Genomic DNA, 24,657 nt, shown 5'->3' on the forward strand with positions numbered 1-24,657 from the left:
ACTTGCACTCCATTTATGGCTTTTATTTCCCTAGCTTACAGCTGAGAATCTAAAGACCCCATTAAGGGACTCACTCAAGCTATTGTCAATCTGGGATTCCAGTCCTGTATTTCCAATCCCAGGCTCCTCTCAACAGGCCAGAGCCCCAACTCTGGAGAGTTTTGGACATCTACAATCCTGGGAGGCCATACAAAGGGGAGCTATGAGGTCCTAGCCTTTTGGTGCCTTTGTCTAGGACATGCTACCCATCCTTGACCTATCTACTTTGAGAAATCTTCTGCCTAAATGTTAATATTTATCATTTACAGCCGGCCACTGTCCCCTTACAAAGGTGAACACAGTAAAATTTATGACAGGCACGTTATCAGACCACAGAGGAGCATAAAACACGGGGAAGAGTGGCAGTCTCCATCTGCGCAAGTGATCCATCCAAGGCTGGGACACAGGGAGGATCCTGGCATGGGGCTGCAGCCACACATCTTCCTCCTGGGGCTGCTATTGCTTCTGGGCCAAGGTAAGTCTGCCTTTTGCTCAGAGGGCAACCGATAGGTCAGCCTGCTGGTGTCCCATGTTGGCTGGGCACGAAGCTTGAGAGAGGAGTAGATCTTTTTCATAAGCACAAAACACAGTTTAGAAGCAGGCAGGCTGGAATGCTGAGGTTCAAGTGCCCACGGCTGTGGGACAAGAGGCATGTCTGGGGCTAGGGGAGGAGTGCTGATGGCCTAGAGCTCCGTGGTGCAGAAAAAAGTCATAGGTGCAGGGAGCTACAAAGAACTGGGTTCTAGTTCTCCATGCTGTGTGGCCTTGGGCAAGCTCTAGCTCCCTGGACCTTGATTTCATCTCATCCTTAAAAAGAGGACACTACTATTTACGGGCTTTGCGTTGTTTTTGCTAAAAGGCAGGTCTCGGGATGATGAACTCGAAAGGATGGCCCACATTCTTTAGTGTTCCTGACCCTGATTGAATGAGTGGGCTCCCAGTCAGAGCTCTGGGCTCCTTCTGAGCTAATGACTCAGGGAAGAGTCTGCCTCTGTCACATTCTTCTCTGCCTCTCTTCTCCTGACCCCTACCTAGCTCATCCTTCTTTGTTTGGAAAGCCATAAAGATGATTTTTCACCGTCTCCAAATGAGACATCTGGGCCCAGAGTGGGAGATCACTTGCTCTCAAGCCCCCAGAAGCCTGGCAGGGGTCCACGCACCCTCTCTGATTGGGGGTGAGGTGAGGTGAGGTGGGAGGGGTGTGTAAAGGTCAGTGAATGACATGTAGGGGTATGGAGTGCCAGGCTGGGTGGGGGGTGCTTGGTGGGGAGAATGATCAGGCCTGCCATGCTCAATGAACAGGCTGATTGTATTTTCCTGGTTGCTAAATGAGGCTGAGCTTTTTTTGATCACTTAAATTCCTCTTCTGTGAAGTGCCTGTTCAGGCGTGTTTCCTATTTTCCTATGGGTTTTTCTTTCTTCCCTTGATTTTTTTTTTTTTTTTTTTTTTTTTTTTTGGTTTTTCATCCAGGTTGTGCACTCGTTCTTTGAGGGCAATGTGTACAGTAAACATAATCTGAAACTTGTCTTTCTGCTCTTTTTATGGAGACTTTAGATGAGCAAAATTCTGAATTTGGGGGAGGTTAATGATGATGACCCAAATGAGAACAAATGGAGAAGATTCAGAGGTTGCTGAAGCAGGGGAGTCGGCCACCATCACTCGAGTCTGGAGGAGACTTTAAGGCAGGCAGGGGAGTAGGAAAGCTTATAGTGAAAAAGGGAAGACCTCGGGTGTGTTCTGATTAGAAGCTGTGGCCGTGGGGAAGCCAGAGGTAGGAAGAGAAGCCAGGCATCTTATGTGATTGGTTTGGGAAACGTATTTGGCTTTCTCTGGCCCTGAGTTGGAAGCAGGGACAAAAAGGAGGGACACTGGAATCACTGTGCTAGGCTGCTGGTTACAGGGATGGCCATTGGTCTGCTTGGTATTCAATCTCTCTGTTTCTAAAGTTTTTAATCTTCTGCTCTGGTTTCACTTCAGATCCATAAATCGTTCACATTTTACTAAAAGCTTTTCATCTTTTCCTTCATGGCTTGTACCCTTTTTGTCTTATTTAGGAACTCCTTTCCTTCCTTGCAGTTCTGACGATATTATCCTATATTTCCTTCTAAAACTTTGTAAATTTGCTTTTCTCATTTGGGTCACTTTAGTACATCTGGGGTTGGTTTTTGGGACTAGTAGAAGAGAGGAACCTAATTTTACAGTTTTCTTCCCATGAAAGTATGTAGTTGTCCCAGGGCCATTTATGGAGAAGTTCATTGTTTCCTTACTGTTGTGAGGAGCCCCCTCTCTTTCTATACAGGGAGCTTGGATTTGCTTGCATCTGTATCAAAACTTGGCTTTATCTGTCCATCTGTCCATCCCTGTGCCAATAGCAGCTTGTCGTAATTCTACAGCTTTATAGTAAGTTCTGTTATTTGGGAAACAGGTCTTTGTAGTTTTTCTTCTTAGAAATGACTTTGAACTTCCATATAAATTTTACTATCTGTCACTTCTTACCCCCCCAAAAAACATGTTGGGCTTTTGATCGAAATTGCTTTGTATTCCATGAATCAGGTTGGAGAAAGCAAACATCTTTACATGACTGAGCCTACCAAACCAAGAACATGTTTAGATCAATCTTCTTTATTGCGCCTCAAAGTTTTGTAGTTTCTTTGGTGAGGTCTTGTATTCATTTGGTTTAATTTATTCTTAGGCATATGATATTTTGTTGTGTGATAGGTAGATTTTTAAATTTTTATTTTGCAAATGTTTATTATTGGCATACAGAAGTGATTTTTTATGTATTAATTTTGAATCTGATTACATTTTTATAAATTTCAACAAGTTATTTGTATATTCTTTTGGATTTTCCCTATAGTTGGTCCTGCCAGGAATGACGGTTTTGTTGCTCTCTTTTCTATCTATGTAACTTTTTTTTTCCTTCCTGTGCTGCCTCCACTACAACTTTTCATGGAAGTGATGCTAATTCCCAAGTTCAAAATGAAAGTGTTTAATGTTTTGTCAGTATGTGTAAATGTCTGCTATTGGCTTTTCTGTAGATACTCTTTATGAGATTAAGAAGATCTATTTTATTACTAATTTGTTAAGAGGTTTTTTAAAAAAAATCATGATTGGGTATTGATTTTATCTAATACTTTTTTATGCACTTTTTCTGAGATGATTATGTGATTGACTCCTTTAAACATGTTAATGTGGTAAGTTAATTGACTTCTTTATTATTTTGTTGATGTGTTCTGTCATTACTTACGAGATTCACTGTGAAGACCACAGATTGCATTTACTTGTCCTGCCTTTTCCACCTCTTTTAATCTAGAACAGTTCTTTAGCCTTTCGTTGGTTTGTTCTTTTGTGTCACTGAAAATTTTAGGCTGGCTTTTTGTGTATGTGCATTTCAATTTGGATTTATCCAAGTTATTTCTTTATTGCTGGGATCAGATTAAACTCTTTGGGCAGAAATATAAAATAAGTCATGTTGTATCCTTGATACCACTGGGAGATACATGTAATATTGGTAAATGCCCTATTTGGGTGACATTAAATTTGGTAATTTGGTTCAAGTGTGTTTGCCTCATTTCTGCCTTGTAAAGGTGCCTTCCTTCATGTGATTTATAAGTTATTTGTAAGGAGATACTGTGATACTCTGTGACTGTTCTTATATTCCATGGTTTTCCCATCACTGATGATTCTTGCCTGAATTGATTACTGCCAGTGTGATTGTAGAATGGTGATTTACGAATATCTCTCATTCCTCCTTATATTGTTAGTTGGCACTTCCCAATTTAAAAAAAAAAAAATTCTATTCTCCATCCTACTCTCTTTATCTTTTCAAAATAGAAGATAAAATTTTATCTTTTTAATAAATAATGCCCTTATGGATTCTCTTATTAATCAGAGTACTATAATCCACTCATGTCATTATTCATTTTGATTGTCAAGTAATTATGGATTTGGCCAGCAAGTCCCCTTCCATGGCCTCCTCTTCCCCCATCCATTTTTTTAAAGCACGTTTTAGCTTTATGAAACAAACTAGTCCAATGAATCTTATATTTTTTCCTTTCTCAGCCACACAATTAGTCATTTCTTCAAGGTTCCGATTGTTGGGGGTTTTATTTAGAAACCAAGATCTAGGTGGTAGGGGTGGTTCATTGCTGCTGGAATGTCAATATGTCCAAGTTTACTCAGTGAACATAGCTAGAAAGTACAGTTTTTTTTTTAAATATGTATTCACCAAAAATACAAAGGTAGTGATCCGAAGGGGTACCTGTACCCCAATATTTATTGCAGCAGTGTCCACAATAGCCAAATTATAGAAAGAGCCCAGATGTCCATTGACAGATGAATGGATAAAGATGTGGTGTATATATAACTACATATGTATATGTATATATACAAATATATGCATCTATACATAAATGTATAAGTATACATCTATACACACACACAATGAAAATGAAATCTTGCCATTTGCAATGATGTGGATAGAACCAGAGAGTATTATGCTAAGTGAAATAAGTCAATCAGAGAAAGATAATTATCATATGATCTCACTAATATGTGGAATTTAAGAAACAAAATGGGATTGTAGGGGAAGAGAGGGAAAAAATACAAGATGTAACCAGAGAGGGAGACAAACCAGAGATTAAGATTAAGATTAAGATTAAGAGAGACTCCTAGTCATAGGAAACAAACTGAGGGTTGTGAGAGGGGAGGGGGTGGGGGATGGGATAGTTAGGTGATAGACATTAAGAAGGTCATGTGGTATAATGGGCACTGGGTATTATGTAAGACTGATGAATCATTGACCTCTGAAACCAATAATACATTATATGTTAGTTAATTGAATTTAAACTTTTAAGAAAGGAAAAAAAATAAATGTATATAGATTATCTCTAACCTCAGTTAGAGTTGGACTTTCATCTCCTTCCCCCATTTCAGATTGGTTTTGTCCTTCTCCCACAGTGCAAACCAAGGTTACAAAAACATCAATAAATCTATTCATTTATTGAGTCCTATGATGCACACAGCATAACATATGAATCACTCTAGCAACAGGGGCACCTGCGTGGCTCAGTCAGTTGGGTGTCCAACTCTTGATTTCAGCCCAGATCTTAATCTCAGGATCATGAGTTCAAAGCCCCACATTGGGCTCCCCACTGGGCATGGAGCCTACTTTAAGGAAAAAAAAAAAAAAAAAAAGAATTGCTCTAACAATAGCACCACCACAATTTCTTTACCATTCTTTTGTCCTTTGAATACATCCCATTCAGGGTGTATAATCAAACTACTTGCTCAAAATCACTTGGATTAATTCTTTTTCTTTTGTTCTCTCTGTATGGCTATGCTATCTCTTTGACATATAGTTAGGTTTGTCCCTGTTTATATTCAGTTAAAGGGTTTCTCCCATTTTTATTGATTTTACCTTATTTTTTTGAATATATAAAGCATTGTTCTGACTTTTGAACCATGTTAATGTAAAAAAATACACTTGAAGTACCATCTCTTTCTCTAGCCCTTCCCTCTATCTCATTTCTGCCTATTCTTGTAAGTAAGCAATTTCATTATTTTCATTTTCTTTCTATATTTTTTTGCAAATAAACTTTCTTATTTTTTTCCTTCTTGCACAAATGATAACCTATTATACATTTTCTTGCATCTTAATTTTCTTCACTTAATATATTCTGAAATTCTATCATATTCATTCAGATATTTTTCATTTTTTTCCAAGTGTAGAATATTCCATTATTACCATATGTTCAATGAACCTCCTAATGTAGGCATTAGGCTGATTCCAATATTGTGTTATTATAAGTAGTGTTGTTATGAACAATCATGTGAATGTCTTTTTCATGGTGTTGGTGGTATAGTTTAGTTTAAGTTCCTACAACTGGGATTTCTGGGTCAAAGGGTAAATACACATAGTTTTGTTAGATATCATTAAATTTCTCTCCATAAGGATTGTACCATTTTTACATTCCCATCAGCAATATATGTGAAAATGCCTTCTTCCCCAATAGTTTGACAATGAAGTATATAGCCCAGCTTTAGAATTTTTGCTAAGGTTACAGGTAAAAATGATATTTTAATTTAAATTTCTATGTTAACAAATGAAGTTGAATATCTTTTCATATTTTTATTTTTTTTTAAGATTTTATTTATTTATTTGTCAGAGAGAAAGGGAGAGCACAAGCAGGGGGAGAGAGGGCAGAGGAAGAAGCAAGGACACCCCCCCAAGCAAGGACATACCCCCCCCCCCCCCAATGCAGGGCTCAATCATGACCTGAACTGAAGGCAGATGTTTAACTAACTGAGGTACCCAAGTGTCCCTTTTTTCATATTTTTAAAGATCACGTGGTTTCAGGTTTAAAAAAAAAACACACACAAAACAATGCAAAAGGGTAAGAAGTCCCGGTGAGCTAACACTTTTCAAGACTCTGCTTGCAATGTGTTTGATAATGTCCCATTATGAGGCTCCTGGGTGGCTCACTCAGTTAACATTCCCAGTCTTGATTTCAGCTCAGGTCATGAGCTCAAGATCCCCGGACTGAGCCCAGTCTACGGCTCTGTGATGAGTGCGGAACCTGCTTAAGATTCTCCCTCCTTCTGTCTCTGCCCCACTCCACCCCTGCTTGCTTGCACCCCTGCATGCTCGTGTTCTCCTTCAATAAATTAATTACTTAAATACAATATATAGATAAAATAAAGTACTATTTGATAATGTCCCATTGACCAAAGCGATTCATGTGGCCAATCCCAGATTTAAGTAGGGGAGAAACAGACTTTCCCTCTTGCTGGAAACAGCAGCAAGGTTACATTGCAAAGCGACATGCATTCAAGGATAGGAGGAATTTATGGCCATTTTGCAATCTACTTCACTTACCTTCATTGCTCTTTTCTTCAGGGTTTTTAATACCTCTTTTTGCATGTTTGTTTTTCCACATGAGCTCTAGATTCAATTTGCCTAACTTTAGAAAAAGAAAAATCCATTGGTATTTTTATTGAAATTGCCTTAAATTTGTAAAGTGGAACTAAGCTTATTCAGAAGTACCTAATTTTTTCATTATTATTTTTTTCTCTTCCACTATACTTCTATCTGGTCCAGCTCATTTGTTGATCTATACAAAGGCTTTTATTTTTGTATATTAATTTTATACTTTCTATCTTGCTAAATTATTATACCGTTGAATTAGTTTTATCATTAATTCTCTGGAGAAGGTATACACCCATATCACCAACAGTAGAGATAGTTTTCCTTCTCTTCCAATTCTTCTGCCTTTATTTATTTTTTCCTGATTGCACTGGCTTATATTTCAATACAGTGTTAAGTAGCAATGGTGATGGGGGGATTCTCATCTTGTTACTAACCTTAGTAGGAGGCAAATGTTTCCCTATTCAGTTGGATGGTGGCCTTTGGGAAACATACATACATACATACACGTATATGTGCTTGTGTGTGTTCACATTAACGAAGTATCCATAAATTTCCTTGAGTATTTATTTATGTCAGGAAAGGAAAGAATGTTAAAGTTTGTTGAAAGTCTTTTCAATGTTTATGGAAATAATCATATTTCCTCCCTTAGATTTATTATTATTTTGAATTATGTTACTAGATTTGTTAATATTGAGCCATTCGTGCTTTCCTGGAATAAAATCAAGTTGGTCATGGTGTATTTTGTCTTTATGTACCATTGACCCTAGAGTAACATGAATTTGAACCACTTGGGTCCACTTACTAAAATTTCTTTAGATACACTTTTGGAAAAATTTTTGGAGATTTGCAACAATTTGAAAAAACAGACAAAGCACACAGCCTAGGAATATTAAAGACATTAGGAACAAGTTCAGAATGTCATGAATGCATGAATTATATGTAGATACTAGTCTATTTTATCACTTACTACCATTAAAATATATATAAATCTATTATAAAAAGTTAAAAATTATCAAAACTTACAGACCATACATTATCTTTTCATTCTTGATGTCTGTTATTTGTAAGACCTACACCATCTGCTGTGTTTCATATTCTCTAAGCCAATATTGATGAAGGTACTGCCAGATGATTCATCTTGTAAACAGATGATGTCAACTTATGGTATTGATAAACACTGCACAGTTCTTTAAACTTATTTTCCCTTCCTTATTTTAACATTTGCTTTTTTAAATTATTTTTTTAAGATTTTATTTTATTTGACAGAGAGAGAAAGCACAGCAAGGGGTAGGGGGAGAGGGAGAGAGAGAAACAGCCTCCTCACTGAGCAGGGAGCCTGATGCAGGACTTGATCCCAGGATCCTCAGATCATGACTGAGCCAAAGGTGGACACTTAACCAACTGAGCCACGCAGGTGCCTCTTAACATTTGCTTTTCTCAAGCTTACTTTATTACAAAAATACAGTATAGAATACATATAAAATATGTTAGTTGACTATATTTTTGGTAGGACTTCTAGGTGATTAGTAGAATATTTGGGGGGGAATCAAAAATTATACATGGATTTCTATCTGTGTGGAGGGTCCTTTTCCCAAACCCCACATTGCACACAGGTCAACTACAATGTTGGATTTAACGTGCTAACATTTGTGTAGGATTTTTTTTTTTCTTATGTGTTCATGAGTGAATTTGAAGGGTCATTTCTTTGTTGATTTTGGTACCAGTGTCGTACAGTCTCATAAAATACTTTGGGAGTGTTCCTATTTTTCTGTCTTGAATAGATTTTAATATGAATGGAATGAGTGGCACCTGGGTGCCTCAGTTGGGAGATCATGTGACTCCTGCTCTCCAGGTTGTGAGTTTGACCCCATGTTGAGGGTAGAGTTTACTTAAAAAATTTATTCCATAAGAATTTCTTTTTCTTGTCAGTAAAACTCACCAATAAGGCCGTCTGGGCCTGGAATACTATTTTTTGCTCGAATTTTGACTACTGACTCAATTTTTAAATGGTTATAGAATTCATATCTTTTATTTCTTATAAATATGTTTTAGAAAGTTTTGATTTTATAGGACTGTGTCCCTTTTAAGTAAATTTTCAAGTTTTTTTGCATGAATTGATGGAGGATTTCTGTTGTTATCTCTTTGATACCTGTAGCTTCTGTCGTCATGCCCCCTTTTTGTTTCCAATACTGGCTATTTGTGATTTCTTCCTTTTTCTTTAATTCATCTTGTCATAGGCTTGTCTGCCATATTCATTTTTTCAGAGAACTAATTTTTGGCTTTGTTGATCTTCTATGTCATAGTTGTCCAGTGCTACAGAGCAAATTACCTTACATCTTATTGACGAATGGCAACCATTTTATTTGCTCACAATTCAGTGGATCTACAATTTGGAAAGACCTCAGCTGGGGTATCTTGTCCCTGTATCATATGGTACTGTGTGGGACTGACATGGAGGGTCTAAAATGACATGTCTGAGGACTTGGTACTGGAATGTCCTTGTGCTTCCCCACATAGCCTTCCTATAAGGACAGCTGGGCTTCTGTACCTGGTGACTCAGGGCCTCAGATGAGCAAAAAGAGAAGCCACAGGACCTCTTCATGCCTAGGCCCTAGAGTCACTGCTGCTGATTCTATTGGTCAGTCAGGTTTCAGGGTCAGCCTAGATACAAGGGGAAGGAAATAGACTTCACCTCTTGGGAGGAATGGCGAAATTACATTGCCAAGGGGCATGCAGGATAGGAGGAAATGTCATGGCCATCTTTGGAAAAATAGACCACAGTCTATGTTTCCTATGTCATTAATTTCTGTGAATTAATCTTGCTTGGCATTTATAATATATTTTGAGTTGATAGTTGATATATTTTATAAATCTTAAAAATTCTCAGTGGGTATCTCTTAAAATATTGCTTTTATACCATTATTTCTGTCTTCTGTAATGTCAATTAAATGTTTGTTTGGTTTTCTGTATATACCATGTCTCTTAGCCCCTTGTCCAACTATACCATCTTTTTTTCTTTCTGTGCTGCATTCTAAATAATTTGTTCTGACACATGCCCTAATTTATTCATTCTCTCAGTTGTGTCCAATTTGCCGTTAAGACCGATCATTGAAGATTTTGAAAACTGATTTTATTTTTCAAATTTAATTTACATTTAGTTCTGTGCCAAATTTACAGTGTTACTTTAAAAAATAATTTTGCATTCCCATAAATATCAAGTTTTCTTTTTTTTAAAAAATAGTAGTTTTATAATTTTGGTCTGATCATTTCAGTATCCAAAGTTTTGGATTTGTTTCTGCTCTTTTTTTTTTTTTTTCTCTCCTGCTAAATCTTGCTCCTGAATACCTTGTTTCTTTCTGTGTTTAGTTATTTTTTATTGTGTGCTGCTCAGACTCCTCCAAAAGTTATTTGTGAGACTCAGATGAAGACAAGACGCCTATCTCCAGAACCTATGTAAATGTCATTCTGGTGGGCACTGGAGACATTGACATTTGAGGATCCCTTCAAACTAAACTCCCAGTGTGAGTTTCCCTAGAAGAGCCAGTCAAGCCCCACTCTAACCACTGTCCATATATAACTGCTTTCCTATAAGAGGGATAGACTATGGTCCTCATTTTGCAGATGAGACAACTGAGACTCAGAAATTAACTAACTTCCCCAAGGTGATCTAACTCTAAGTACAGGAGCTGGAATTCAGTCCTAAGCCAGGGCTTCTCCCCACCACCAGGCCCAAGGGAGGGAAGAATCATAATTTGGCTTTTATTTAAGCTTTGAATGGGCTAGACCAACAACACACATGGAAACAGGTTCCTGTTCTGAAAGTTCGGGTGTATAAAACTGAAACAGCATTATCTCAACACTGTAGTTGGCAAGAAATAGCTAATAAAGCATGATTTTTGCTAGAATTTCATTTTCCTGGAATGGGTCAGCAGTTCCCGGGGAGACTGTCAGGCTGAGGAATGAAAACTCACTGCCTTGGTGTGCACCCACGCCAGGCCTGTTGCTGTCAAGCCAAAGGTGGGAGTTGGGTGAACCCATCTTGAGGGTTCTAATACCCTCACAAGATGGCTTTACCTTATTAGAACAGGTAAAGCTAGTCAGCGTTTGTCTTACAGGGGCCTGGAGTCCTTCCTGGAGGTTGTCAGTCCAGCCTTCTAGACATACTCTCTCCAAACAACAGAAAGCAACACTGGAGAAATTTCTGGTAGCCAGATTCTTTGGTTCTTGAGGAGAGAGGGTAGAGACTTGCTAGAATCCCTTACCGAGGTGGTGACCAGCCATCCCCAGAACTCAGGCGTCAGACTCTCTCTTCCAGCAGTTGCCTCACTCTCCATCCCTACCCCCTGCCTCAAATCCCACTCACTTTCCTCTAAATCCCTGCTCTGAGCAGCACGCCCCGCTTGGGCGTTTTCTGGGGGGGCGGGGGGCATCTCAGGAGTCCTCCTTTCCCAGGATGTCATCTGTACCTTGTAGATTTTTAGGACTTCATTGTCAATCATCCTTTTCATCAAGTTGCATTCTTGCTACTGTCAGCAAGGCGCCTGAGCAGCCTTCCAGGAACCTGAGCTGAGCTAAGTCAGGCTGGTAGTTGATAAACCAAAGGAAGGAACCCTCTGGAGACAGACAGAACGGATTTGCATAAAATCACTGGAGAATTAAGCACCAAAATAGGTGAAGTAGCTGTACCAAAAGCAACAGACTTCAGAAAACGGAGAGGTGAACGTGGGCTGGGGAAGTTTTCACGTGGGCAGGCAACTCGGTGCTGATCTGAGGCTACGTGAGATCAAGATAAACACTGCTGCGGGGAGGAGGGCACGTCCCAGAGCAGCTCTCGCACAGGGGGAGTCCGGGCTCAGCAGGCCTGGTGCCAGGAGCAGGGAGCAGGTCCCCTGAGGGCAGGGCAGGGTAGGTGTTGGGGGAGGATTTTGAAATCTGAGAATGATCAAGGTTCTCCTAGTCCCTTTTGTCTTAAAGAGATTTCTAAAAGGATTATAACCAATCTTTTTTTTTTTTTTTAAACAAAATCTGAACCCTTGGGCCAGGTTAAGTGACCTGCCCAAGGTCCCACAGCAAGCCTGGAATTTGGATTCACCATCGTGGGAAGTGGGGAGCTATTAAAGTTTCTTCAGCAGGGGGTAGCCTAATGCAAGTGGTGTTTTGGGCAAGATGAGTCTGGCAGCTTCAGACAGAAAAGGCCATGTATGGTTAAGAGGTGGCACCTTGGTGAATTCGTGTGCCTGGTTCCAAGAAAGAGGCCTGCGAGGGAGTTGGCTTGGCTCTGGCAAGGCCAAGTGCTTTTCTCTTGCCTTAGGGAACCATATCCTTCTGTGTTCTTGTTTTTCAGTGAGAACAGTGTTCCCCAGGCCACACTTTCTTCTTTGCTCCAGGACCTCCGAGTTGTCTCTGGGAGGAGACCTTCCTGAATGGGGGGGGGGGGGGGGACCATGGGGCCCCCCCACTCAGCTCCCAGAGATTCCCTTCCTGTTGGAGCTCACTAATGACCGCTACCCTGGCATCAGGCTTTGAGGGTCCCTGGTCCCTGGCATCAGGCTTTGAGGGTCCCTGGTCCCCTTTAAAGCTCTAGCTGGGGTTGCTGGAGCTGGAAGTGTTCATGGAGGAGATTAGTGTGGGAGGAGGAGTCTGGGCTCCGGCGGCTAAGCGACCACTTTTTCACCTTCACTATGGGACTCTCTTCTTTGGATTGTCCCTTCTGGCTCTGGGCCTGCCTCAGCGGTTACCCAGAGGAAGCTGGGAAAAATAGCCTACAAGCCAAACATTCCTCATCTGAGAGGTCATAAAATGAGCCAGGGGCAAAACCTCAAGTCAGCTGTGAATATGCTCTCTCCTGTTTAGAACTGCTTCCTAGAAACTTCTTCCCTCTCCTGTGGCGCAGGATGTGTGATGTTGGATACCGGGTGGGCCTCGGGAGATGGAGCAGTAGGGTGCACTGGCCTCTGCCTGGAATGGACTCTGTCCTGGGTGGTGGTGTCTCCCTGGGGTCATCAGCTCAGGACAGGGAGTACTTAGAGAATAATGGTTTGGGACTTTCCAGATCATCTGTAATGTGTTTTGTAACAATCATCAGACTAAAGGATGTGTCTACTCAGAGACTGTGACAGTGTTAATCCTATACCATTCTTTGGCACCCTCATGATAAACTGAGAGTGACTGATGAGTTAGGGCAGCTGAAAAAACTGGTCTTAAAGACAGGACAGAAGAATACAATTTCCATATACTGGGAACTCAGGCTACAGAACAACACACACACAATAAGCCTTTTTAGAACCTTCTTTCAAAAAGACTTTGGTCTTTTTGACCAAAGCATGGAAAGCATATCAGACCAGGTTAGGGAAAAGTCATGTCACACCATGTGGCCTTTTTAGTAACTTGCTGAGTGATCTTGGCCAAGTTTGCTAACGTCTCTGGGTCTTAGTTTCCTGAGACATTAAACGTGATAGTATCAGAGATCTGGCCACCTTGACCCTTCTAAGACAAACATTCGGAGGTCATTCTAGCTACCCTAGAAAGCTTCTCTGGTCTTCCATGCCACCTTCCACAGATTATGTCATGGGACCACCAAAGCACCACACCGAGGGAAGGACACTGACATCCTGTGACCCTCAGAGCACAGGAAATTTTGGTGTTGGAGCAGCAGCCAAGCATGGCTTGTGGTTTTGAACCCAGGACCCCCAGGTGGTCATGTGGGGTACTGGCGGACAGGAGACCACACCATTCCATGGGCCCTGTGGTGTGACTGGGAATGAGGTGCTGCGTGCAGTGACAGACATGGCCGAGAAGAACTGCTTCTAGTCCACACAGTATGGGGGGCGAATACTGGCTCACAATGGTCACCAGGACAGCTCACTGCTCTGTGGGTGGAGGGTGGTGCTGGCCTCAGGCCTGTGTGCCCTGCCTTGCCAGTGTGGTCTCTGTGAGCTGGTAGAAGTCACCTAGCTTCTCTGAGCCTGTAAACGTGTTAATAGGGTTATAAATCCTGCCACTACTTACCCTTTAGGGGTGCTGTGAGGACATTACACTTTTCAAAGGGCCCGACAATGTCATGTACACTAAAGAGTGGCCTTAATTCCATAAGTATTGGCCTTGAAAGTCCTCCCCAGCTGCCCAGGGCAAGCACCTTCCTTTCATCCAGGGAGACAAGTCGTCCCTAGCTTGGGTACAGCCCTCTCCTATTCACACGGCGGTTTCTGTTCTTTGATCCTTAAGACAAGCTCAAGAAGGTGGCCAGGAAACTAGCTATATCCCTATTTTATAGGTGAGGAAGTTAAGGTTCAGAGAGATTAATTCTTTTTTTTTTTTTAAGATTTTTATTTATTTGACAGACAGAGATCATAGGTAGGCAGAGAGAGAGGGGAAGCAGGCTCTCCGCTCAGTGGGGCTCGATCCCAGGACACTGGGATCACGACCTGAGTCAAAGGCAGAGGCTTTAACCCACTGAGCCACCCAGGCACCCCCAGAGAGATTAATTCTTGGTCAAGGTCACAAAATGACTGACTTTCCTCTAGGCAGGGATGGGGGTGGAAAATGGTGCTCCAGACACAATGTGAGTGGAAAAACATAAAGGAACTGTATTAATAAGGAGAGCATAAGCTGTTTCACTTTTGTTTTTGAAATCATCCTGCTTACCCCTGGCCAACTGTTGGGCTAACACACTTTGGGTTTCCCTGAAGAGTTGGGGCTCTCAATCTCAAAGGCACATCACTCAAATGACCTTTAAAAACTGCTGGTGCCCAGGATACCCAGACTGTACCCCAGGTCCATCAAACCCGAGTGTCTGTCTTGAGGTGGGCGTGGGGGGCTATGCAGCAGCTGGGTAGAGAACATCTGCTTCAGAAGGTGCTTCCCTCAGGAGACTCAATTGTGACCTTACTTAGCCAGGTCTGACGTTCCAATGGCTCATTGTTGCTTCCAGAACCCCAGTGGTTGTGGTTCTTCCTACTTGGATGACTAATTTCAGCCGAACCTGTTTCTCCCGGTGTGCACAGATGTCCTTCTCTTTCATTCCCATCAGGATGGAAAAGTACATGGTTTTTTCCCTTCCTGACTTTATTGAGATGGGAGTTTTTCAGGGAGCTCAAAGCCCTTTGTAGAACCATGAGCTTGAGGCTAAGACAACCTTCCAAATGAGGAAAAAACCATGGGCTTCAGTCATGCCACAAGAGCTTTGATCATTTCTTCCACAGTACCTCCGGGTGCTGCGGGAACAGGCAAGAACTGTTCTCCCCATTTAGCTGGTGGGAAGTAGGGGCCTGGAACGAGGGCCAAGTCACTCCAGGGTCTGTGGGTATAGCACCCCAGGGGTTCTGAGTTTGCCCCTGAGTCTTGTGATCTGAACACCTAGTGTTTAAATTCTAAACAGTTACCCCTGCAGTTACCACAGACGATTGATTCCAATCAGCAAGTTAAAACATGACCTCTGTAGTTCTCTGAGGAAATGCGAGAATGTTGAGGTTGAAAGGTTCTGGAAAAATGGTCTGTGCTAACCATCTCTCTGATATAGAAATGATAATAATGACAACTACCACTTACTTCACTTGTACCAGCCTCAGATATCGTGTTGCATGTTTGCATGCATTTAATCCTTCCAGCAATCCCATGAGGCAGGTAGTATCAAACCCCATTTTTAGGTGAGGAAACAGAGGCACAGAGAGACTGACTAGAGCAGGAATGACCAAGCTCGACCAGAGCAGGAATGACCAAGCTCTTAATGTCTGCCTGGTGTGTGTACCCCCTGCCTGCCCGATCCCTCACCTCTGCTTGGACCAGTGTCCCAAGGGGCCCATTCTTGTTCCAGAAGCTCTGGCTTTTCTACCAAAGATGACCTGTCTCCATGGGTCCACTCTGGCCTTGGAAGTCACATGGAACAAGGCCAGCCCCCTTTCAAAGCTGAAGGAAGGTCTCCTACACCCCTCTTCAGCTTTTCCTCTCTGGTCTTCCCAAGTGTGTTTAAATAGGATATCTAGGGGCACCTGGGTGGCTCAGTCGTTAAGCATCTGCCTTCAGCTCAGGTCATGATCTCAGGGTCTTGGGATCAAGCCCTGCATCAGGCTCCCTTCTCAGTGGGAAGCCTGCTTCTCCCTCTCCCACTCCCCCTGCTTGTGTTCCTTCTCTCGCTGTGCCTCTCTCTGTCAAATAAATAAAATCTTTTTAAAACGTAATTAAAAATATATACATATAATAAAAATAAATAGGATATCTAACTATTTAGGTTCCAATGTGTCCAAAGTTCTTTTATGATTTTTTTTCTCCTTTCTTGCCTTCTTTGGATTATGTAATTTCATGGTCTGCCCCCCCCTGCCCCCCCCCCCGTGAACTTGCTGATGGTACGTGGTTTTGTTGTTATTGTGGCATTTACAATCTCAACATGCATCCTTGACTTATTCAAATCTAATTAAGTGAGTACTTTCATCATTTCCCAGATGAAGGAAAACCTTGTCAGTGTGACTCCGTTTACTCTGTCCAAATCTGCCCACACAGCAAGATGTTATATATGTTTTAAACTCCACACTACATTATTTTTATTGGGGGGCAGCAAATTTTTTCTATAAATGGCCAAACGGTAAATAGTTTAGGGTTTGTGGCTCATGCGTGGTTTCTACCGCATACTCTACTTTGTTTTTTTAACTTTTAAAAATGTAGAAGCTGTTCTTCTCTAGAGAGCCATATAAAAACACGCTGTGGGCAGATTTGACCCATAGGCCATAGTTTGCTGGCTTCCATTTCATACGGTCGATATTATTTTGGATTTATCTACATATTCACTCTCTCTGTACTTCATTCCTTCATACATCGCTATGCTTCTGTGTGGGATCATTTTCCTTGTAACATTTAGAATGTGTCATTCCACCATCTTCTGGCCTCCATTGTTTTGTATAAGTTGACTGTGAGCCATATGACGTTGGTTTCCCATATGTGATTTTCTTCTGCTGTTCTTGAAATTTTTTCCTTGGCTTTGGAACTACACCTAGACACATCAGTTATTACAGTTAAAGGATCTAGATAGAATTCTCTTTGTGTTTTTCCTACCCAGAGGTTTTTTTTTTTGTTGTTGTTGTTGTTTTCAGCTTCTTTGGTCTGTGGCTCAAAATTTTTCTTCAAATGTGAGAAGTTTTTAGCCATAATCTCTTCAGATCCCTTTCTGCCTCTTTCTCTGCTGCTCCTGGGACTCATTACCTATATGTTTATGTGTTTGGCAGTAGCCACAGATCTCTGAGGCTCTGTTTATTTTTCTTCAATCTTTTTTTCTGTACTTTTCAGAAATGTACCTTCTATTGATCTATTGATCTGTCTTTAAGTTTATAAATTCTTTTTCCTACCTTCTTAAGTCTGGGGCTGAGCCAGTCCAGTAAATCTTTCAGTCTTATATTTTTCAACTCTAGATTTCCTTTATTTTGATAATTTCTATTTGTTGAGTCTTTAATTTTTATTTTTACTTTAATTCCTTGAACATCAATATAATAGCTGCTTTGAAAACTTTGCCTGCAAAATCTAACATCTGGATCTACTCAGAACTGATTCTCATTGACTACTCCCCCCCCCCCCCCCCCCCCGTACAAGACTCAGTTTTCAGTTTCACAGCATGTCTAGTAATTTTTGGTTGCAAATTAGACATATTTAATAAAATGTCAAAAGTCTGGATTCGTTTGATTTTTCTGAGGATGTTGGGTTTTTAGAAACTTGCCTAGACTTAAACTTTGGAATGGGTCTTTTTCATGGTGTGTAGCCCCTGATGTTTTGATCAGGTTTATATTTCTTATTTTTTTATTTTTATTTTTTAAATTAAATTAAATTTAATTTTGTGTGTGTGTGTTCCAAAATTCATTATTTATGCACCACATCCAGTGTTCCATGCAACAGATGCCTTTCTTAATACCCACCACCAGGCTCACCCAAGTCCCCACTCCTCTCCTCTCCAAAACCCTCAGTTTATTTCTCAGAGTCCACAGTCTCTCATGGTTTGTCTCCCCCTCTGATTTTCCCCAACTCACTTCTCCTCTCCATTTCCCAGTGTCCTCTGTGTTATTCCTTATGCTCCACAAGTAAGTGAAACCATATGATAATTGACTTTCTCTGCTTGACTTACTTCACTCAGCATAATCTCCTCCAGTCCCATGTTGATACAAAAGTTGTGTATTGGATAAAGAAGATATGATCTGTATATACTATGGAGTATTATGCCTCCATCAGAAAGGATGAATACCCAACTTTTGTATGTTTCTTATTTTTATCTCTTTAACCTGGCATCCTAGTAGCCAGCCCTGGGTCTGCACACTTGAGTGATCAGTGAGTGACTCAGACACAAGTCATGCTTGGACACCTGGGGTTTGTAAGGCTCTGTTTATGGGTCTGTGTGTCGGTTGGGGAAGGAACACAAAGATTCAAAATTAATGCCCAGAAGACTCCACAGTGATTACAGGAAAAGATGTAGGGATTCATCTATTGTCTTCAAAAACGGGCTCCTCTGAGCCCTTTAAACCCTATTAGATCTAGAGTTAGCAGATGGAAGCTTGCCATCCAGTCCTCCTTCTTGAAAGAAAAAATTTAACTTTTGCTACTATAAAATGATGCTAAGAATGACATATTTCTCTCTGGACTGGTTTGATAACAAAAAGCACTTTTTATCAAAATGAACATATTTCCGCGTGTATTGTATTTGTGTAGGCACTGGGCTAGATTTTTCTGCTTCTATTATTTGATTTAAAGGTTTGTTTTTTGGTTTTTGTTTTTTTAAGAAATTATAGAGTACTGAGTGTATTCACAGTCATAAAAATCTTATTTGTTTGTTTGTTTGTTTATTTATATAAAAAATCTTTTTTAAAGGAAACTACTTTTTATGGCAGGGAACCGAAGGTTTTCTTTAGGGAGAGATTTTTGTGTGTCTCAGGCTTGGCGCCTGGAGGACTGAGGGATGTATAGAATAGGATGTTTCTCAAAGACTAGAGGATACTGGCTCCGGCACCAGCTCTCCTTTACCTGGCAATCTGCAGGTACGTCCCAGGTTCCCACCTGGAGTTCTTGGGGCTACAGGCTTTTGCTGATCACCAGGGATGCCCTTTTCCTGTTTAACCTTGGTGATCTCTACAGTAAGCAGGACAGATCAGGCATTGGTTGGCAAATAACAGCCAATGGCTTGAATCCAACCTTATGCCTGTTTTTGTATGACCTGTGAGCTAAGAATAGATTTTACATTTTTAGATTCTTTTTTTTTTTTTTTTAATGTGGATGTCCAGTTATTCCAACACCATTTGTTGAAAAGACTATCTTTTCTTCATTGTACTGCCTTTGCTTCTTTGTCAAAGATCAGTTCACTTTATTTACGTGGGTCTATTTCTGGACTCTCTATTCTGGCCCATGGATTTATTTGTCTGCTCTTCCGCCAATATCACATTGTAGCTTTATAGTAGATCTTGAGGTTGGATTGTGTCGGTTCTCTGACTTTTTTCTTCTTTGATATTCTGTTGGCTATTCTGGGTCTTTTTTGCCTTTTCATATAAACTTTAAAATCAGTCCATTGAGGGACACCTGGGTGGATCAGTCGGTTAAGCATCTGCCTTCAGCTCTCGTCATGATCACAGAGTCCTGGGATCGAGTCCCACCCACATCTGGCTCCCTGCTCAGCAGGGAACCTGCCTTTCCCTCTGCCTGCCATTTCCCCCACTTGACTTCACATTTTCTCTTTCTGACGAATAAATGAATAAAATCTTAAAAAAAAAAATTAGTTCATTGAAACCTGCAAAGGTTTTTAAAAATGTAAATGATTGGGAAAACTAGAGGGGTATTTCATGACAAGGGAAAATTATATGAAATTCAAATTTCAGTCTCCATAAAGTTAATTTGTTTATATCTTGTCTGTGGCTGCTTTTGCGCTCCTCCAGAGCTGAGCAGTGACAGACAGTATGGTCTGTAAAACCTAAAATACAGACCGTGTGGCCGATCCCTGATCTGGATCTTAGGCTGTGACTTAGATTTAGCTTGCTGGCCGTGACCACAGCCGACAGAGCCAGGCTGCCCATTTTCAAATCCTGCTACTGCCATTATTAACTGTGTCACCTTTAAAATGTCACTTAATCTTTCTGAGCCTGTTTTATCTACAAAGTGGAGATAATGGCATTTATCTCCTAGAGCTGTGGTAGGGATTAAATGAATTATTTCATGTAAGGATTTAGAAAGCCCGGCACAGAGAGGCTATATCTTAGTGTTAGCTGTCATATACATTTTTAGCCTCGCTTAAAAAAAAATTACAACCCTAATCTCACCTCTCTGCCCTGAGAATTCATTAACTTCACTACTCCCAGAGCAATGATCATCTTAAAAATACATGTTAACACTCGTCTTTTTAGCGAGCAGCCTGACTCCCTGTTGCTCATAGAGAAGCCTGGTATTTGCAGCTCCACAGCCCAGCTGCCCTCCTCTACCCTCCTCTCCCTGCCTCCACTTCCCTTCCTTCCCGTTACAAACCTGCTCCAGGCTTTGCTAGCACTCCGAGCTTATCCGCAGCTCTGTGCCTTGCCATCATGTGGCTCTTTCTACCCAGGAAGCTTTCTTCTGGGAATTACAAATTTGCCACTGAGATCTGGGGGCAAGTTATAGCCATCCTTCCCGCTAGGAGCTCCAACATGGAAATCAGCGTCTGATCTCACAGCGGGCAGGCAATGAAATATACTCTTACTGCGTGTGAAACTCCAGATAAATTCTTTTCAGGGTCAAAAAGAAAAGCTGCACATCAAAAGAAATGAAATCTTGCCATTTGTGAGAACATGGATGGAACTGGAGGGTATTGTGCTTAGCGAAATAAGTCAGTAGGAGAAAGACAACTATCATATGATCTCCCTGATATGAGGAAGGGGAGATGCAATGTGGGGGGGGGTTGGGGGTAGGAAAAGAATAAATGAAACAAGATGGGATCAGGAGGGAGACAAACCATAAGAGACTCTTAATCTCACAAAACAAACTGAGGGTTGCGGGGGAGCAGGGGACGGGAGGGGGGAAGGGGGGTCAGGAGAGGGTGGTTGGGTTATGGACATTGGGGAGGGTATGTGCTATGGTGAGTGCTGTGATGTGTGTAAACCTGGTGATTCACAGACCTGTACTCCTGGGGCTAATAATACATTATATGTTAATAAAAAAAGAAAAAAAAATGGAAAGCTGCAGAAGAAGGTTGAGGTAGAAAAGAAATCAAGCCCTCTCCCCCCCAAGCCCCTGTCCCCCCTTTGGGCACTAATGCCGTTTGGGAGTTCTCACAAACTGACCAAGAGTGTGCGCCCTGGGCAGAGAACTGGGCGGGGAGAAGTCCGAGGTCACCAGGGACCGGGATGTCCGATTACATATCAGTATCATAAACGTATCACGAAGTAGTTAAACAATCAAGATGACCTAGCAACATGAAAAATACTCAGGATGTAATATTAAGGGGAGCTTGCTGGATACAAGATTGCATCCACATTGATTACAACTAAATGGACAGTGTGCCCGTTCTGGAGCCTGATAATAGACCTGAGAGTGTGAACAAATCACTTTTTGGTTATTGGGGTAGTAGCCTATGGGTGAATTGGTTTTCCTTTACTTAGAGTGCTGTTAATTGTACTACACTGTTTTTTTGTGTGTATTTAAGATGTTTGATGGGAAAACCTATTGGCTTAGACATTTGATGAGTCTTTTATCATACATAAATTGTATCTTTAAAAGGTAAAGAAAATGCAAATATTTTTAAAAGACTGGCCCAAAGTGAGCTGGGATGAGGATAGCACCTTTGCTGTTTCTCTATCTGCCTTTTCTTCCCCTTCACTTCACCCTCAATAAGACCACTCCAGGCAGCCCCTATCTAGCCGTGGGTACAGTCACAGCCCCTGGGAACCCCACAATTTGCTCTTAAATTCACAAAACCCTTCAGACAATTCCAGAAGGTCGTTTGCCTTCCCTGCTTTGTCCCGGATTCCCAAACAACAGCAGGTGTTCAACATGATCTTCCTCAAGAGTTCTGCCCTTTGCTAAGGAACCAGTAAAGGTATCTTTGATAACATGCTAGATAATAACGTGATACAGGGCTATTACTGACCCCTCCCAGATAACACTTTTGCTTTTCAACCTGGGGGTTTTCTCTTCATAGGCTGCATTAGTAGAAGCATGTGTCCCAGACAAAGGAGGTGATAGTTGGAGGAATGAATTGAAATGGATGAATGTTGGACTTCCTGAACACAAGAGAATTTACTGAGCTGGGCACATAGGTAGGGCTAAGTGGAAGGGCAGAAAAGCTACAAATCTGGGTGGGTATTAATTCTAGCTAAATAATTTGAGCTATATTTGCTTTCCTCTAGGACTCACCAGGGCTCATAGCTCTCCTGGAAAGAACACATTAGAAGAGCAAGGATCGCCAGAGGTGAGGGCTTTGTCCTGATGGAAGAAGTTGGGGGGAGTGGTTTTCCTTTCTAGTGGGTAAATCCCATTCTTGAGGCAAACTGACAGGTCCCTCCCTGAAGTCTGGAGGGAATGGGCTGGAGGAGCGGCTTCCCCCCGGGGATAGCTGGGTGGCCTGGCACAGCGGAGGGGGCACAACTGTATCTCCTGGAATTTGGGGCTCAACTGCAGACTAATCTGGTGGTTCCCAGAAATGTCCAGAAAGAGTTATAAGTGGGCTTGTTATCTCTATGAACTTTGAAGCAGATGCTGTAAATTATCTGAAGGCATCTGGGTGACGTCTTCCCGGAACATCCATAAGATAAGAGTTGAGAATAAATTCTTTATCTCTTACGGAAATTAGTAATTCAAGAGAAATTAGCTCGTGTCTTGTGACAGTGAGATGTGGTCAAGCACCTTATTTATTGCGCGTTTTTCCCTGTTGGAATATTTCCCCTTTCTTCTCTTGATTCTTGGGAGAAAACATGATCTCCCTCCCCAAAGCCTTTTGTGGGATTCACAGAAGCAGAGGCCACTCTGGGCATGCATGTCACCCAGTCCCTCCTTGGCTCTTAGCAGCTCCTCTGGGCTTAGGACACACCAGCCTGGTGAGCACTCGAGAGTTCCCATTTTCAGCAGCAAATAAACATAATGCCTGCTGTACCTGCTTTTGTGTATATCATCAAATTAAAAGAGGGGAAGTGGAAAACATTGAAAACATATGATAGCGAAGAATGGATCTGTTTAACTTTCTAGTCTATATACCTGGGTCTCTTCATTATATTTTTTATTGTGGGAAAATACACATAACATAAAATTTACCAATTTTTACCATTTCTGAGCACACAATTCAGTGGCATTAAGACAATCCCATTGTTGGGCAACTGTCGCCACTGTCTCCAGATCTTTTTCATCAGCCCCCAAAATTGATTTTTATTCTTTTTTTTAATCTTTCCTCCCTGCCCCCACCTCACCCCAACCGTTCTGACACATCCTCACCTGCCACTTGGCTAAGATCATTGTCGATAGACACACATCGCCTTGCACCGAACGCGGTGTGGAATCAGATGGATTTGACTATGGAGAATCGTGGTCACTTCTAGATTTTGAGCCTAGAGGGAAAAGTATGCGGTGAAAGTACACCGAGCTTTCGGGACCTGCGATATTTCTCTACAAGGCTGTTGATGTTTCTGACATTTGGTTTCATCTGCAGACCTGGAAGAGTTTTCCATTCCCATGCAACTCAAAGACGTCAGGATCCAGAGTGCCACCCAAGTCAGGTATGGGGCCCTGAGCCGTGAGCTTGGAAGGCTGGCATCTTCTCCCTGGCGTGGCCAGCAGAGGCTCTGGCCTTCCTCCTCTTGCATCTTTCAGCCATTCAGGCCTCTTCTCCAGCCCCCATCCTTCACACCCCCTCTCCCCTCAACCGAGATCTCAACCAGAGATCTCACCAACATGGCGGCCCAGGTGAGGGAGGGGCCCGGGAGCTCACCTCCAGGGCTGCGGTCGGTGCCTCAGGAGCTGGGGGTTGGAGCTTCGTCCTTCAGCTTCCCTCCTGGACGTAAGCTGCAGTGGCTGCTGTGGACATGTTTCTCCTAGGATGGGCTAGATTTGCCTGACGCCTGGGTACTATGAGTGTGGCTCTGGACCCGGCCGTCTTCTCTGGCTTTACCCTGTCAAATGGCCGCGTGACAGCCCGTGTTTCATGGCTCTGCTTATGTTTGCATTTCCGGTTAGCACGCTATGCTTACCCTTCCATTATATAAGGAATGTAGCTAGAAAAAGAAATCGATATACCTCTTAGGAAACGGCTTCTTTAGGAGGTTTCCTTTTAAAAGCCCTGTAACATGATCAAGAGGTCTGTGGTTTCTAGAAAGACTTAATCCTAAAAGAGTTGGTGGCCCAGGAGGGGGCAAGGGGAGGGGGTGGTCAGGGAGGCTTCCTGGTGTACAGTTTACATACAGTTTGCATCTGATGCTTATGGGTGTTCACAGACTTTGAGTGATGTTCTCTGGCTCTCTTCGAGCTAACATTATCCCTTTTGTACCCAGGTCCTTTTCATTTTAACTTGTTACCCTTTACTTATTAATGGGGGCTCAGAAATGCAGAGCCAAGGGATAGAGGGAAGCAAGGAGCAGAAAGAAGTCCAGGCAGGAGGGAAAAGGAGAGCCATGAGCGACCTGCCCTGGGACACCTGTGGCTGGCAGAGAACAGTGAGCCTCTTTCCACCGGGGTTCCTATGGGTCGCAGTGACCTCTTGGTCTTCTGCCTTCTACCT

At 42.0% G+C, this 24,657-nt stretch overlaps 1 protein-coding gene and 1 long non-coding RNA gene across 2 annotated transcripts in view; one reads left to right on the forward strand and one right to left on the reverse strand.

Moving 5' to 3' along the window:
• PLB1 (phospholipase B1) overlaps positions 1 to 24,657 on the forward strand; it is a 139,236-nt gene that overhangs the window by 20,177 nt on the left and 94,402 nt on the right. Inside the window, exons 3-5 of the mRNA XM_082744215.1 lie at positions 309 to 514; positions 22,301 to 22,362; positions 23,593 to 23,659. Of these exons, the coding sequence (XP_082600341.1) occupies positions 460 to 514; positions 22,301 to 22,362; positions 23,593 to 23,659 (184 nt within the window). The 5' untranslated portion in view covers positions 309 to 459. The remainder of the gene's footprint in view (positions 1 to 308; positions 515 to 22,300; positions 22,363 to 23,592; positions 23,660 to 24,657) is intronic.
• Positions 5,023 to 24,060, reverse strand: LOC309871313. Its single transcript, XR_014315205.1, has 4 exons — positions 23,872 to 24,060; positions 23,379 to 23,491; positions 6,918 to 7,002; positions 5,023 to 5,209 (listed from the first exon to the last, which is right to left on the reverse strand). It is a non-coding gene; the product is annotated as an uncharacterized lncRNA (long non-coding RNA).

This window comes from Mustela nivalis, assembly GCF_964662115.1.
Source record: "Mustela nivalis genome assembly, chromosome: 8".
In the NCBI taxonomy this organism is placed as follows: Eukaryota; Metazoa; Chordata; class Mammalia; order Carnivora; family Mustelidae; genus Mustela; species Mustela nivalis.